At 47.3% G+C, this 13,179-nt stretch overlaps 1 protein-coding gene across 1 annotated transcript; it reads left to right on the forward strand.

The window, feature by feature from the left end:
* The first annotated feature begins 415 nt into the window (after window positions 1–415).
* LOC144156509 (uncharacterized) lies at window positions 416–1,063 on the forward strand. The gene has a single exon (XM_077688379.1). It carries the CDS (start codon window positions 416–418, stop codon window positions 1,061–1,063), a length of 648 nt encoding a protein of 215 aa, XP_077544505.1.
* Window positions 1,064–13,179: the final 12,116 nt, after the last annotated feature.

Raw genomic sequence — 13,179 nt, forward strand, 5'->3', positions numbered from 1 at the left:
TTTCAGTAACTCACGATGTCACCCGCGTTGACGTCCGTAGTCGTAGTCCGCACCCCTCCCCCTACACAATAAAAAAAATACTATCCGGCGCCTGGTTTTGATCCCTCGACCCTGCGGGTGGAACGCAATGTACATGGTGCTCTACCCACTGCGCCACAAAGCCGACACAGAATTGGAGGCTAAGAACGCGCCTTATATCCTTGATTCATTCAAACTACGTCAAGAAGCTGCTGATACAACGCATTCACTACCACCAACTCCCCAAACACTAAACGTTAACGCAATACACCCACCCCCTATGCGACGCATTTACTAGAGTCCCCCTCGCGGGGAGATGGGCCCAATTTTTTAAATTATCGGTTTTGTTGGTTGCGGAAATTACCACTGGTGGCACGACGGTTCTCTTCAAAAAAAAATGGCGTCTTCATCGACAGCAGGTACTTTTCCGTCCGATAGCCCGCCAGTTAATTCGCCTCAAAGGATTTTCAAAAAGCTTCACAACCAAAAGCTGTCAAACCAGACCAAGCAAGTTGTCTGCAACGTGTACGCTCAAGTGAGACTGAAGCAACCAGGACTCTCCGTCGTTTCGGCATTTCGTTCGGTTAGCCAACTTACCGGCGGAAGCGAGCGTACGGTCGCACGGCTCAAGAATGAGGTTTTGCGTGGCACCCTGAGGTCCCCAAAGCGCAAAAGGCTTCGTTTGTCGACTGGGAAACCGCCTGCAGTTACAGGACAGACAAGAGTACAGCGGTACGACAGCTTCACCCTTGCTGCTCTCCGACGGAAATTGCATCAGTACTTCATTCGCAACGAGGCGCCAACTGCAGAAAAGATCCTCAGCGATGTGGCCAGCGACCCCGACATGGGGCTGCCGAAGCTGAGTGTCAGAACGATGAGTCGGCTTCTGAATGACATTGGATTTGCTTTTCGGAAGCGAAAACGTAACTCTGCGCTTCTGGAAAGGGATGACATCATCGTGTGGCGGCGGAAATATCTGCGGACTCTTCGAGAAATGCGAAAGCAGAAACGGTACGTGTTTTCGATTTGGCGGACGGATAGATAAACGTCAATTCCTGCGATTAAAATAAAAAATTTCGTATGTAACATTATTTGACAGTTGAAATGTAACAAGAAAAAATAACGATGGAAGTTCTCGTACAGCCAAATATTTTATTGCTGAGAGGTGCTTATCAACACCGCTCAACGTGCATACTGGCGTTCACTTTATATTTTTCATGGCGTTTTTCTGTATCCCTGCCTCTTGTTCGTATTTTGCATGCTATTCTGGTTCAGCAAGTGAAGGGACAAGTATGCATCGACATGTTATAATAATGTATGGATAGCACTCAGTGAGTGGATTTCGTTAGCCATGTGGGTGGTGTACGTTCTGCGAACATGTTTTTATTTTGGTGTTTTGCGGTGCCACCAAAAACTAAACATACCTGCCTGCGTAGTAGAATGATGTTAGGTGCAAGCAATAAGTGCCTTCTCTGTCTTTACTGACCCTTCTCCCCAAAGAAAAACTGACACGTATTCCCTTCATTTTCGCAGGACTATATACTACCTCGACGAGACTTGGGTCAATGCTGGGCACACCAAGGGCACGGTGTGGGAGGATACCACTGTGTACTGTGTCATCCCGTGAAGATGCCTTTCGCAAGGGTCTAACTACTGGGCTTCGTGCACCAACAGGCAAAGGTGGTCGGCTCATCGTCTTTCATGCTGGAAGTGAGAAGGGCTTTGTGGACGGGGCATGTCTCATTTTCCGTGCGTCAAAGAGTGCTTCCACTGACTACCACAGTGAAATGGATGGCCCACGCTTTGAGAAGTGGTTCGCAGAACAACTTCTACCCAACATTGAGCCACGCAGTGTTATTGTCATGGACAATGCTCCGTACCACAGTGTTCGGACCGAAAAGCTGCCCTCGACGTCGTGGCGCAAGGCCGACATTCAGTCTTGGTTGACTGCAAAAACCATACCGTGGCGTGATGACCAGTTGAAACCCGAGCTCCTTCGGCTGGTTAATGAGAACAAACACAAGTTTTTTGGATACCGGATTGAAGCCTGGCCAGAGTTGCTGGTCATGACATTGTTCGGCTTCCTCCTTACCACTGTGAATTCAACCCTATTGAGATGGTGTGGAGCCAGGTTAAGGGGTATATTGCTGTCAACAACACTTCATTCATTCACTCTCGCTGACGTTGAACAACTACTCAACGAAGCCATCGCCCTTGTGACTCGCGAAAACTGGGTCCGGGACTGCGCTCATGTGGAGAATCTTGAGAAAGAGGCCTGGGAGATGGATGGTGCAATCGACACCAGAATCGACAACGTCGTGATTCCGCTAGGTTCCGACTCCAGCAGCTCTAGTGACTGCAGTGACAGCGAAATGAGCGGCGTAGAGGAACTGTGATGAAACCGGTGTGCGCTGACTTATGTGGTGCTGGTCGTGTGTGACGAGTGTCAAGGTGCTTTGTTTACGGTTGTGGTGACCGGAAGCTTGGAAGTACGCTCGGTTGGTGCTGCTTTTTCGTGGCAACTTACAGAGCCCCCTGTTTAACTTTCCGATGCCCAGTAGCTTGGAAGTGCGCTTTGTAGGTTATGTGGTGCTGGCCTTGTGTGGCATGTGACGAGGTACGTTGTTTTCCTTTCTGTTGGCCAGAAGCTTGGAAGTACGCTCTGTTGGTTTATGTGGTGCTGCTTGTGTGCAACAACTTACAGGACACCTTGTTTACTTTTCTGATGCCCCGCAACTTAGGAGGTAGCTGCTCATACAGTGGTGGATTTGTGCAGCACCAGGCAATCATTTGGAGTGGTTGTTGCTTGTTGTCAGTGTGTGAATAAGGCTTCAGGTTGTCGGTTGTGGTTGGCAGCTAAGATGCACTTGCTGTACCTTTGTCATGCATAAAATGAAACCTGACGACGAACGATGGTAGCAAGCAGTGAGGAGTGGCGCGTCACATATCCTGTTTCACCCAGAAGAAATGCAATGGGAAAATTTGATTACAACCCAAGAGGTTGTAAACAGCCTCTTCAAACAGCAGTTACCTGTGCATGACATGACAAGACTGGAAGAATTATTTTACAAGAACTGCGAGATGGTAGTGCTATCCAGAAATGCATTGTTGAGTTGTCTATCATTTGTAATTATTTCAGTCATCTGAAAAAAACATACTACCATCAGTTGCACATTGTAAGTGATTGATTGATTGTAGGGTTTAACGCGCCGACGCAACGCAGGCGATGAGGCGCTCCTTAGGGGAGGGCTCCGGATCGACCACCTGGGGATCTTTAACGTGCGCCGAAATCTCGCACACACGGGCGTTTTTGCTTTTCGCCTCCATCAGAAAAGCGGCCGCCGCGGCCGGGAATCGAACCCGCGACCTCGTGCTCAGCAGCGCAACGCCTTAGCCACTGAGCCACCGGGGCGGGTGCACATTGTAAGTGAGGAGGTAATCATTTCTACTTACTTGCTCATGTTTTGTTGGTCTTTTCGACTACAGAGGGTAGATTGCTGAAGTAAAAGACCATGTCCGGCTGAAATAATTGTTTTTAAAGGGACACTGAAGTGATATGTAAACATTGCGGGATTACTTGCGCAAATTGTAGTCCGGAGTCCCCAGGCCATGTTTCGACCACCCTGGGCGCGTTTACGCGATTTTATTTAGTAGAAAAATTAATTCGAAAATGCTGTCCTCCTCTCTTTACGCTCGCCCATTTTCTGCGGCGTTTTCGTGTGACGTCAGGAGGGGATAAGCTGGCAATCGGCCGCGCTACTGCACGGCTCCCCGGCCTTCAGACAGAGTCAGTCGGCCTAGCGTTTCGTCCGCCGGCCGCCGACGGGTCGTCGCAATTCGTTCGCTCAGTTGAAACGAAGCCAGGACACGTTTGTGAATGGTAGAATTTGCCTTTCTTTACTTGTTAGTTTGTACACTGTATCTAGCTCCAAGTCAAGGTCGCTTCACACAACGCTGCACAAGCGCACATGCGACGCTTCGCTGACTGGTATGCCAGTAGGAAAATATAAGGCCTCTTGAAGGCGGCAGAAGAGTCAGCGAAGTCAATATAGGTACTAAGGAAATAAAATCAACTGATATTTTTACCGTACAGCGTAAAACTAGGGTGCGGGAAGCACTTTTTTGCGCTGGGCGAACAAGCACGTGCAGCGGTTAGCAGCACGACTACACATCTGCGAACGCTTTTCCGTCTACGAAATGCAATTGCTAGACTTGAGCGATTGTGGAAACTCGGGCGACGCTTACTGCACGAGCGCAATACAACAAATAGTCACCTAAGCTGCTTGAAATGTCAAAACTAAAGAAAAGTGTAAACTGGTTGTACAATATATACCCTATATTACCGTTACCAGCCGAGCCCGCTTCGTGGCCGAGCGGTCCGGGTTGCTAGGTGTGCCACCGCAAGTATTTTGCAAGTCATGAGTTCGAATCCCCGCGGGTACGTGCTTTTTTTTTTTTTTGTAAGTTAACTTTTTCGTTTTCCGCCGATGTTTTCTATATTGAGTTCACCTTTTTTTGGGCCGCAACGTTCATGGCTCCACGAACTAGTTCACAAAACGCGCGCAGGCTGGCACTGGCGCGCTAGCAAGTTCTCGTTGGCGTGCTGTTGCCATAAGCACCGACTGCTTGCAGGCAGTGGGCACAGGCCAGAATGAACAGACCCTTGGCCTGGTGCGAACACGCTTTTTACGACACAGGCATGATGGAGGCAAGCTCCAAATATGGGGGAAAAGCGCATGACATTTGGGCGTCTGCGGGTACGCGGAGGGCGTTCATGCACTGCGTAGGTTTCGGCTAGTGAATGCTACGATTCCAATCCGTCCTAGGAGGCTTATCTTTATGCATTTTTACAGCTGGCAACATGGCAGAAGCGCGGTACGATGATTACTGAGTTATTGAGAATGCCCATCCAACAACGCCAACGGTTGTGTTTTACAGAACCGAAACCGAAACTTGTTTGGTTGCTCACCTTCGGCATCGTCCAATCACGGTGCGGCTCCTCCTAACGTCACAGCTTTAGTTGGTGCGGCCGCCGCAAACCGCGCATGGTAGTTTTTCTTCTTTCGCGCTTTGTAAAATAATTACCGATTTGTCAACCGAATAAACGATGAAAAGTGTGCTAATTTGAGCCAGTCTACGCAGTGCAAGCAAAAACGGGAGCTTGACAAATTCACTTCAGTGTCCCTTTAAATGCGTATTTACAGGGTTAAATGGCGAGGAGTAATACGAATCGTCAATGCCTCACTTCCAAATGTCGAAACGCTGTGGGTTTCCTTGCTGCCACCCTTAGCTTTTGTAAAAATACTACCTTCCCGAGGCCCTGGGATATGAGATCGAACACCCGAAAGGTAACGGCACGCTCTCATGAAACAGAATTTACAGAAATGTTCACTGCCATGGGGATGGGCAGTGTTACTTTGTCATGTTTGTGGTGCAATGTCTGGTACATCTATGTTGTTGTCACATTTATTATGAAGAAATTACTGCACACCGTACTCAGTGACTGCGAATAACTGCTAACAGATCCAGAAATGTTTGTTTCGAAATACGTGGCTGCGTGCCTTTGAGTGCTCAAGTGGGAGCGGCTCATGGCGCCCACACAAGTGCAAGATTGACCCGCGTCCCTCTATCACGCACTGATGCTGCAAGGTCGCTGCGGTCCATTGCCCGGGAAATCACTCTCGCTAAGTGGAATACACCCGAGTTCTCTACAATCGTCTTTACTCGCTCGACCCAGATTTGCAGCGCCACCTACCTAATAACGTGCCACGCTCGGACGTCACCTTACTTTGTCGCCTGTGGCTAGGTGTTGCCTTCACCGGTGCTTACTCCTACACCATTGGAATGGCCAACAGCCCTGCTTGTGATGCGTGCGCCACCGACGAGACGATTGAACACCTTCTGTGCCATTGTGACCGCTTCATAACGCCGAGGCAACAGCTCTCCACCACACTTCGCCGACTCGACGACCTCCCCTTTACGGCGCAGACAATTTTGTGCCATAGGCGCTGTCCGACACAGGCCGAAAAGGCTATAAAAGCCCTACTGCTCTTTTTGAAGGACACGGGCCTGTCTGAACGATTGTAGGGACATTACTATAGTGCAGTGCCCTTAGTTCGCCCAATTTATCAGTGGACCGTATTAGTTTTGTGCATTTTCTGGTTGTGTGCGTTGTTTGTACCGCCTTTATAGTTGCCTGGTCACGCCTTGTGTTTTTTCTACTTTTCTTTCTCTCATTTTCTCCTTTAATATGTACCGCTGTCCTTTCTTTCCCTTTCATTTCCCGTATCCCCTCCCCCCTGAGTAGGGTAGCCAACCGGACAGTATTCTGGTTAACCTCCCTGCCTTTCCTGTACTATTCCTTCCTTCCTTCCTACTCCTGTGACTGGCGTTCGTGTGCATGTTGGTGGTTGTGTGACTACTTGGAGTGGCTTCCAGATTTTGTCCAGCTGATTATGCAGGAAATAAATAAATGAAACAAAACGCATTCTTTCTTCTGCTTCAATTTTTCACGTAGCACATATTATTCCTGCTGACTAATGCTCACGGTGTACCGATGTCAAACGGTTTGCAATTGGCGGTGGCAGCCCTGAGTGTCGGAGTGTTTCTGCTGGTTCTGGAATTGTGTGGGCAAATCCTGGCCACAGCCACAAAATCGTACATTTTTGCGAAATTTTGGAGCACTTTAGCGATGGTCGGGTGTCATGTCGCCGCCAAATGAAAATTGGTGAATTGGACGGGCAGGACCATCGCTGGTGAACCCACGTGTTTGGCTTGGGAACAAGTAAGAGCACGGTGAGGCCAACATCAAATTTGCAGCCATGAATACCAGTCAGCTATTATTTAATGTAGAGCCAGCCATGCTCCCACAACATTGATGTAAGTGACAAAGAAAGGAGGCTGTTGCAGCCAATTGGAATGTTGATGAAGAGTTAGCAGCTACACTCAGCCAACGCGAATTCTGTTGCCTGGTTTGGAAGCCAATTGAAATTCTGCTGACAGGCCCAGTTGCGGTGTTCTGGATACGGTGATTTTTTCGGCAAGTGACCCAAGAAGTATGCGAGTGACCACACATTAAAAATGGAAAGGGGTGGCTTAACCACCAATCTGAGAACGGCTCGATATATTGGCGTTTGGAAAAGTTAGCTGATGCAATGTACTTTACGATGTCAGTGACCACATTACTGGCAAAATGTTCAGTGACCAATTGTTTTTAAACTTTACGACCAGCGCTAACTGTGCAGGTGTTTAGACAGCGTTACGTTTTTCATCCGTCCAAGTGCTGACACGCCCTTACGCTGTAAATAGGCAACTCAGCCAGTGAAGTACGACTGCTATCCTAAGGTATGAAACCTGCGCCACGTAGTGTAGCGAGACATGCCCGAAAGCCCGCTGTTCATCAAAGATATTGGAATAGGAAGGCGTGGCGTTTGAGCGCAAGATTCATGGGTCTGCAGCGCGAGCTTCCCCTATACGCTTTCTGAGTTGCGGGTCACCGAAACTTCTTGGGGCCTGCCTAACTCAGCGCGATCCAAATGGGATTTCACTTCGCGCCGTAGTGCCGTGTGCTGCCCTAACGGTATAGCGAGCCTGCGCTATGTAAGCACGCTACACGTGCGCGTTGTGCTGCCCAGTTTTAGGCTAAAGAAGAGTTTAAATATCAGTGCCTGCCCTCAAAACTGCAGCGCTGCAAAATTAACGGCGTTTCTGGGCGGCTCAGAGTTCGACGGTACCGTCCACGCTATAATATATTAAGTCGGTCCGAGTTCTCCAGTGAATGCGTTGGCTTTTGCTTAGAATCAAATGAAACGTTAACAAGGATACGCCAATATGCCTGCATGATTGGTGATTGCGGTTCAGCGCACCCAAACAAAGAGCTCATGCGAAGAAACGAACTGTAGCAAATGCGTATGTGTCACGCTGAAACCGAAACTAGTTTATTGATAACTACTTTGGTGCAATAACACAAAGCAGTTCCCCCCCCCCTTCCCCGCAGAGCTTTGTCTCCATTGCCACAGAAAGTTGTACCCGAGTTTTTTTTTTTTTTTTTTTTTTTTATGGAACCTTGCGTAACGGTTGCCGGTTGCTTTTTAAAATGGCGCCAGAAGCTAAAGTGGCGCGGGCGACAGCAGGCCACAGTGGAGTGAATTCTTTTTCTGCAGTTGATGAAGTATTTAATTTCGCAAAAGTCGAGCATGTTTGATTTTTTTGTAAAGGAACACTGCAAATATCACTTCTGTATTGATTTGTTGTCTCATATTTGCGTAATGTCTTGTTCTTCTTCAACAATGTTGACAAGTATGAACCTTACACCGGACATAGACGGGTAGATTTAGCTGTGACTATATAAGACTATTGAGCAGGCATTGTTTTGCTTTGGCCGGGTGGCTGAATCGAGTCACAGACAGACAGACAGACAGACATACAGACAGACCAAAATTTCTGGGTTTAACTAGCCCAAGAAAGACTATCGTCTTTAAGAATTTGTTTTGCTCTTTTGTGATCGCGCTGCTTCGCGGCGGTCGATGATTTCGCTCCGTGCGCGAGCATGACTTACCTGCTGGGAAGCTTCAGAGAAAGTGACGTCACGCTGTGACGTCGCTGTTTGAAGGGGGTGTGGTCGGCCTGGGCTCCTACGGGATATGGTTTTGGAATACGCGGCTATGGTGGCGCTCCGGTCAGCTCTCCGACGCCTGTTGAAAGCGAAGCGCGGGTAACGAATGGGGTTGACGTATGACCAGGCGCGTTGTCTTTGCTGGAAATGCGCTTTACGTTCCATCGTTTGCTTATTAGTTCGCACACGTGTTTTTTTTTTTTTGTGCCTTGTAGGCTGAGTTTGTCACTTTTTCAAAAACTAATTTTCTGTCAGTACTAAAAGCGGTAATCCAGAGCTCATTGCAGAGCTCAATGAGCTCTGGCGTAAAACGGAAAGCGTCGCCGACGCACTGCTTTGCGTAAAAAATTCTCGTTACCGACCTAAAATTACGAGTGATGCGATCCCTACTATTTATCCCAACGTCTATGAGTATTTATCAGAGAAACCACCCCAGAAAAGCGCGTACGTACGGGCGGCCTACCAGCCACAGCGACGACACTACCGTGGTAGCGTCGTCGCCTCTTTGCACAACGACGCTACCGACGCCTATGGAGACGAAAGCGCTCCCAATAACTCTCCGACCGTGACTGATATCGCGAAATGTGAACCACAAAACGCCTTTTTGGCGAAGCACGGAGATTGCTGGGGCTCACAATGATGAAGCATTTACAGTTTGTACCATCGGATCACCTTGTATTCGAAAAAGTCGGTTTCTTCACTGCAATCGAGAGAGAGAGAAACAACTTTTATTGATCCCATTTCAGGTGACGCTCGCAGGCGTCAGACGGGTTGGAACCCTTCCACAAGTCCAATACCTTTACTGCAATCGAGTGGAGTGTTGAAGTGAAAGTTAAATCTTTGAAGCCACACTTGTGAATACCTTAGAGGTCACTAACAGTGCAATGGCGCAAGAGATGCTTGCAATTTTGGAAGCTACCTGGTACCGTGCAAAGGATTTGGCCAAAAGGGTGAGTTAATTTGCTGCTAACCCCAAACGCCCACAAAAGCCCTGTGCATGGTGGGAAGACCTGTGGTGTAATTAAAATTAAGAGTGCTGTATTGGCAGAGTGAATTAGTTTCTTTTTCTTCTCAGCAGGAAGTGCTGCTGTATGCAAGTATACCCACGGACTTTTTCACTCTTTATTCGAGCGTCTTTGTGTAAATGTCAAAACTGATCACCGTAGTTGGAGACGTAGTAAATTAATTAATTTTTCGTCATCGAGATTGAACACTGCTTGAACACTGCAGTACTCAAATGCAAATTTTTTCCATTGCATTTACGGTTCAGCCTTGATATTTGTGCATTTTTTAAAGGAAATAAAGTGCCTTTACTGGTATTTCTCCTAGTTGCCAACTTAATTCATTTTTTATTTGCTTTCAGTAAAATGTTTGCAGCCTGAATATGTACAGGAAAGAAATTCGGTACGTCAAAACTGAACAATTTGTTCCTTCTACTAGTTGAAGTGAAAGGATGCAGTCGCAGATGCGGACCCTTTGAATTTCTGTTTTCGTGTAGTCGTTAGTATACATTTGGATTTTAAAAAATGGTGGTTTTCGTGCTTTGTGTGTTTATGCAAACGGGTGTGGTCTCTTCTCTGTATTTTGTCTAAAAGAACGTCGAGTGCAGAATGGGAAGCGTGGAGTACAACATGGAAGTCGGGAGCGCAAGATGCGTGACGTTCAGGATTGCATAGGTTGTGCGTATCGGTACAGAACGCGCCGTGAGAGCTGCAACGTATATGCTACTCCAAGCCACTTGCGTGCTTAGTAAAATTACACTTGCGCGTGCGGCGAACTTCTGCTGGCTTGCGCTTCCGCCGCGCGCCGAGTAGTAGAGCGGGCGGCCAGGCGTGCATCGAACTACGGAAAGCAGGGCCACCGTGCGCCGGGCATGAACCGGCGCATCGCTTTTGACCGGCCATTGGCGTCACCTCCCCCTGCTAGCCACCATATATATAGTTCATACCCCAAGTATAGTGAACTAGAATACTTGGGTAGTGGAAAAAGCGGCCGCCTCCGAGTGAGGCACTTAGTGTCAACCCCACGAGGTGGCGAGCGCGTGCCCCGCCCGAGCGCTTTTTCGCCTCGGGAGCGGCGGGCAGGCGTGCGTCGGGCAGTCTCCGAGGAGCTACAGTTCTTTTTTCGTGTAAAAATAGTAGAGAATGCTATTAATGTACCAAGTTTTTTTATGGGAAAGGTACCTACGTTGTATATTTACTGTTTGCTCCTTTTTTCATCACATTTGGCCAACCCTGCAGACCGCGCTCGTCGTGCTCAATCTAGGCTAGCGTGCGGATACTTTTTCCTTCGTTGTTTGATGGTTTTTCTATCGTGTCACCTGAGGAATGAGCGGGGTGCTTAAAGCTTTCTGCTTAAGGTCACTATTTCTGCTTTTTTTTCTTTTTTTTGCTGATTTTTTTATCAAGTTCTGCATACCAAGCAAAGAGCGTCGTGCATGCGCAAACATTTACGTTGTTTTTTTAAATTGTACCCACGAAGCACACATGACAGATGTCTTAAAGCTTCAGTCAAGTCAACGGAAAGCGTGCAAATACAGGATTCGCGGCCACAATTCCCAGAAAAGCACCAAGCCACCCAGCATCATTTTACTGCGCGATCATTTTAAAATTGCATACTGTTTCGCGCACTGTACACCGATAAACATAAAGTAATTACAGCTTATTTACACCTAATTATTTACATCCACGTTACAAGCAATTAAAACAAAGAACTAAGAACATTTAAATAAGTGTGGTTCCTGCTAGGCTCCTTTTACAATTTCCAAAACCAAGATCATGTGCAGCGGCTAGCTGGTGTTGTTTTCCTATAAGGATCATGTGCACCACCTCAACAGTTGGGAGATAATGTCATTGTGTCATCTGTTTATTGTTCGCTTTTCATACTGTAAATAATTACCACAAGTGTGCGCTCACGCACGCATGTCCAACGAACGTGTGGAGCGCTTAACTGTAGCAGACTATAGGAACACGAAGGGAAAAGCAAAACCGAAACCACATGTGAGTCGAAATGCAAGTGCGAAATAGAAGCTGGGTGCGCTTGAAGCAAGAGCAGGTACGAATCAGTACCACACGAAAGCGCCAACTCGCCGGAGCGCGCGAGCAACGCCAAACGAGTCCCGGTAATGCGCGCAAACGCAGCGCGTGTGAGAAAACACAAAACAACGGAGAACGGAAGCAAATAAATAACGTAACCCGCAGCGTTCATTTCCGACTGTATTCGATGTATTCGAGGGGCATCAGTTCTATTGCAGTGTAAATTCCTCCCTGGTGCGGCGAATGCGCGTTGCAATAGCTTTGCGAATGCTATTAGTAAGGTATCAAGGTTCTTATGGGAAAAGTACAGCTACGCCGTGCACATATGTACTATTTGTTCGTTTTTTCAACCCATTTGGCCTAACCAAGCAGACCTCGTGTGTCGTGCTCAGTGATCGAGGCTAGTGGGTGGGTACTGTTTCTTCATTGTTTGCTAATGTTTCTGTCGTATTTTGTCAGCCGCGGAAACAGCATGGTGCGTTAGGCAGGCCGACTTACGCGCATTTCCGTTTTTTTTTTTTAAATTTGATCCCGCTAGAGCACTGCGAAAGCCACAATTCCTAGGCCCGGCCCGAACCCGACCAATTTTTAAATATAAGCCCGAGCCCCTCCCGTACCCGTCATAAACCTGAGCCCTTCGGACTGTTTTGAAATATCATCCCGCGTTCGAAAGACTATAAACATGAGTCCGAAAAAAGTTGGCCTTTTCAACCTGGAAACGTAACCATAGAGCGAGTATATTGGACTTACAATTTTTAAACTTGGACCGAGCTTTGTAAATATATATCCGGACACAGAAAAAGGAATTTTGGAGAATATCGACGAAATATATTTTTAACAGAGCTCCAGTGACTTCGCGCTTCGATTTTTTTTTTTTTTTCAGTTAACCTAATTCAATGAGCTAACTTTTTGGTATCAACAATCACGAATTTGCGGCGCATGACTTCCGGGCTTGACACACTGCATGCATGCGCCCGGGACAGCACGGCACGGAAAAAAATTGTTGAAGGCCGAGCCCCGCTCGGTCCCTAGAAAATGCCTCCCACCTTGCCCGGGCCATTTGAGTGCACTAATCCACACAATACACATGATATGCTTTTAACAACTTCACTCAAGGCAGCGAAAACGATCAGCATTCAAAACTGTAATTCTCAGAAAAGCACCACACGGCGCACTTTATAACGGGATCATTTTAAAACTGTACAGTTTAGTGGTACGTTGGCCATTCATTAACATAAAACAATTACCATATTACGAATGCACAAGTTCATTAAAAGTGCTGCCCACGTCTTGCAGACGCAAGATATCATGAAACAGTTAGGAATTCAACAAATAAAAGCAGGGTAAAACAAATCGCAAATATAAAATCTTTGTAGCAATCACATAAGTTTATTACGGGTATAATCCCACTACACGTTATTGCACCATCCTTTCAAACCGCATGGGCCATGGCTCTTCGGAAATAAGAGACCGCCGCAAGCATGTGTCCTTTCTAAATTACAAACAAAAAAA

Source organism: Haemaphysalis longicornis, unplaced genomic scaffold (assembly GCF_048455015.1).
Source record: "Haemaphysalis longicornis isolate Haplotype H1 unplaced genomic scaffold, Haemaphysalis longicornis Haplotype H1 scaffold_1, whole genome shotgun sequence".
In the NCBI taxonomy this organism is placed as follows: domain Eukaryota; kingdom Metazoa; phylum Arthropoda; class Arachnida; order Ixodida; family Ixodidae; genus Haemaphysalis; species Haemaphysalis longicornis.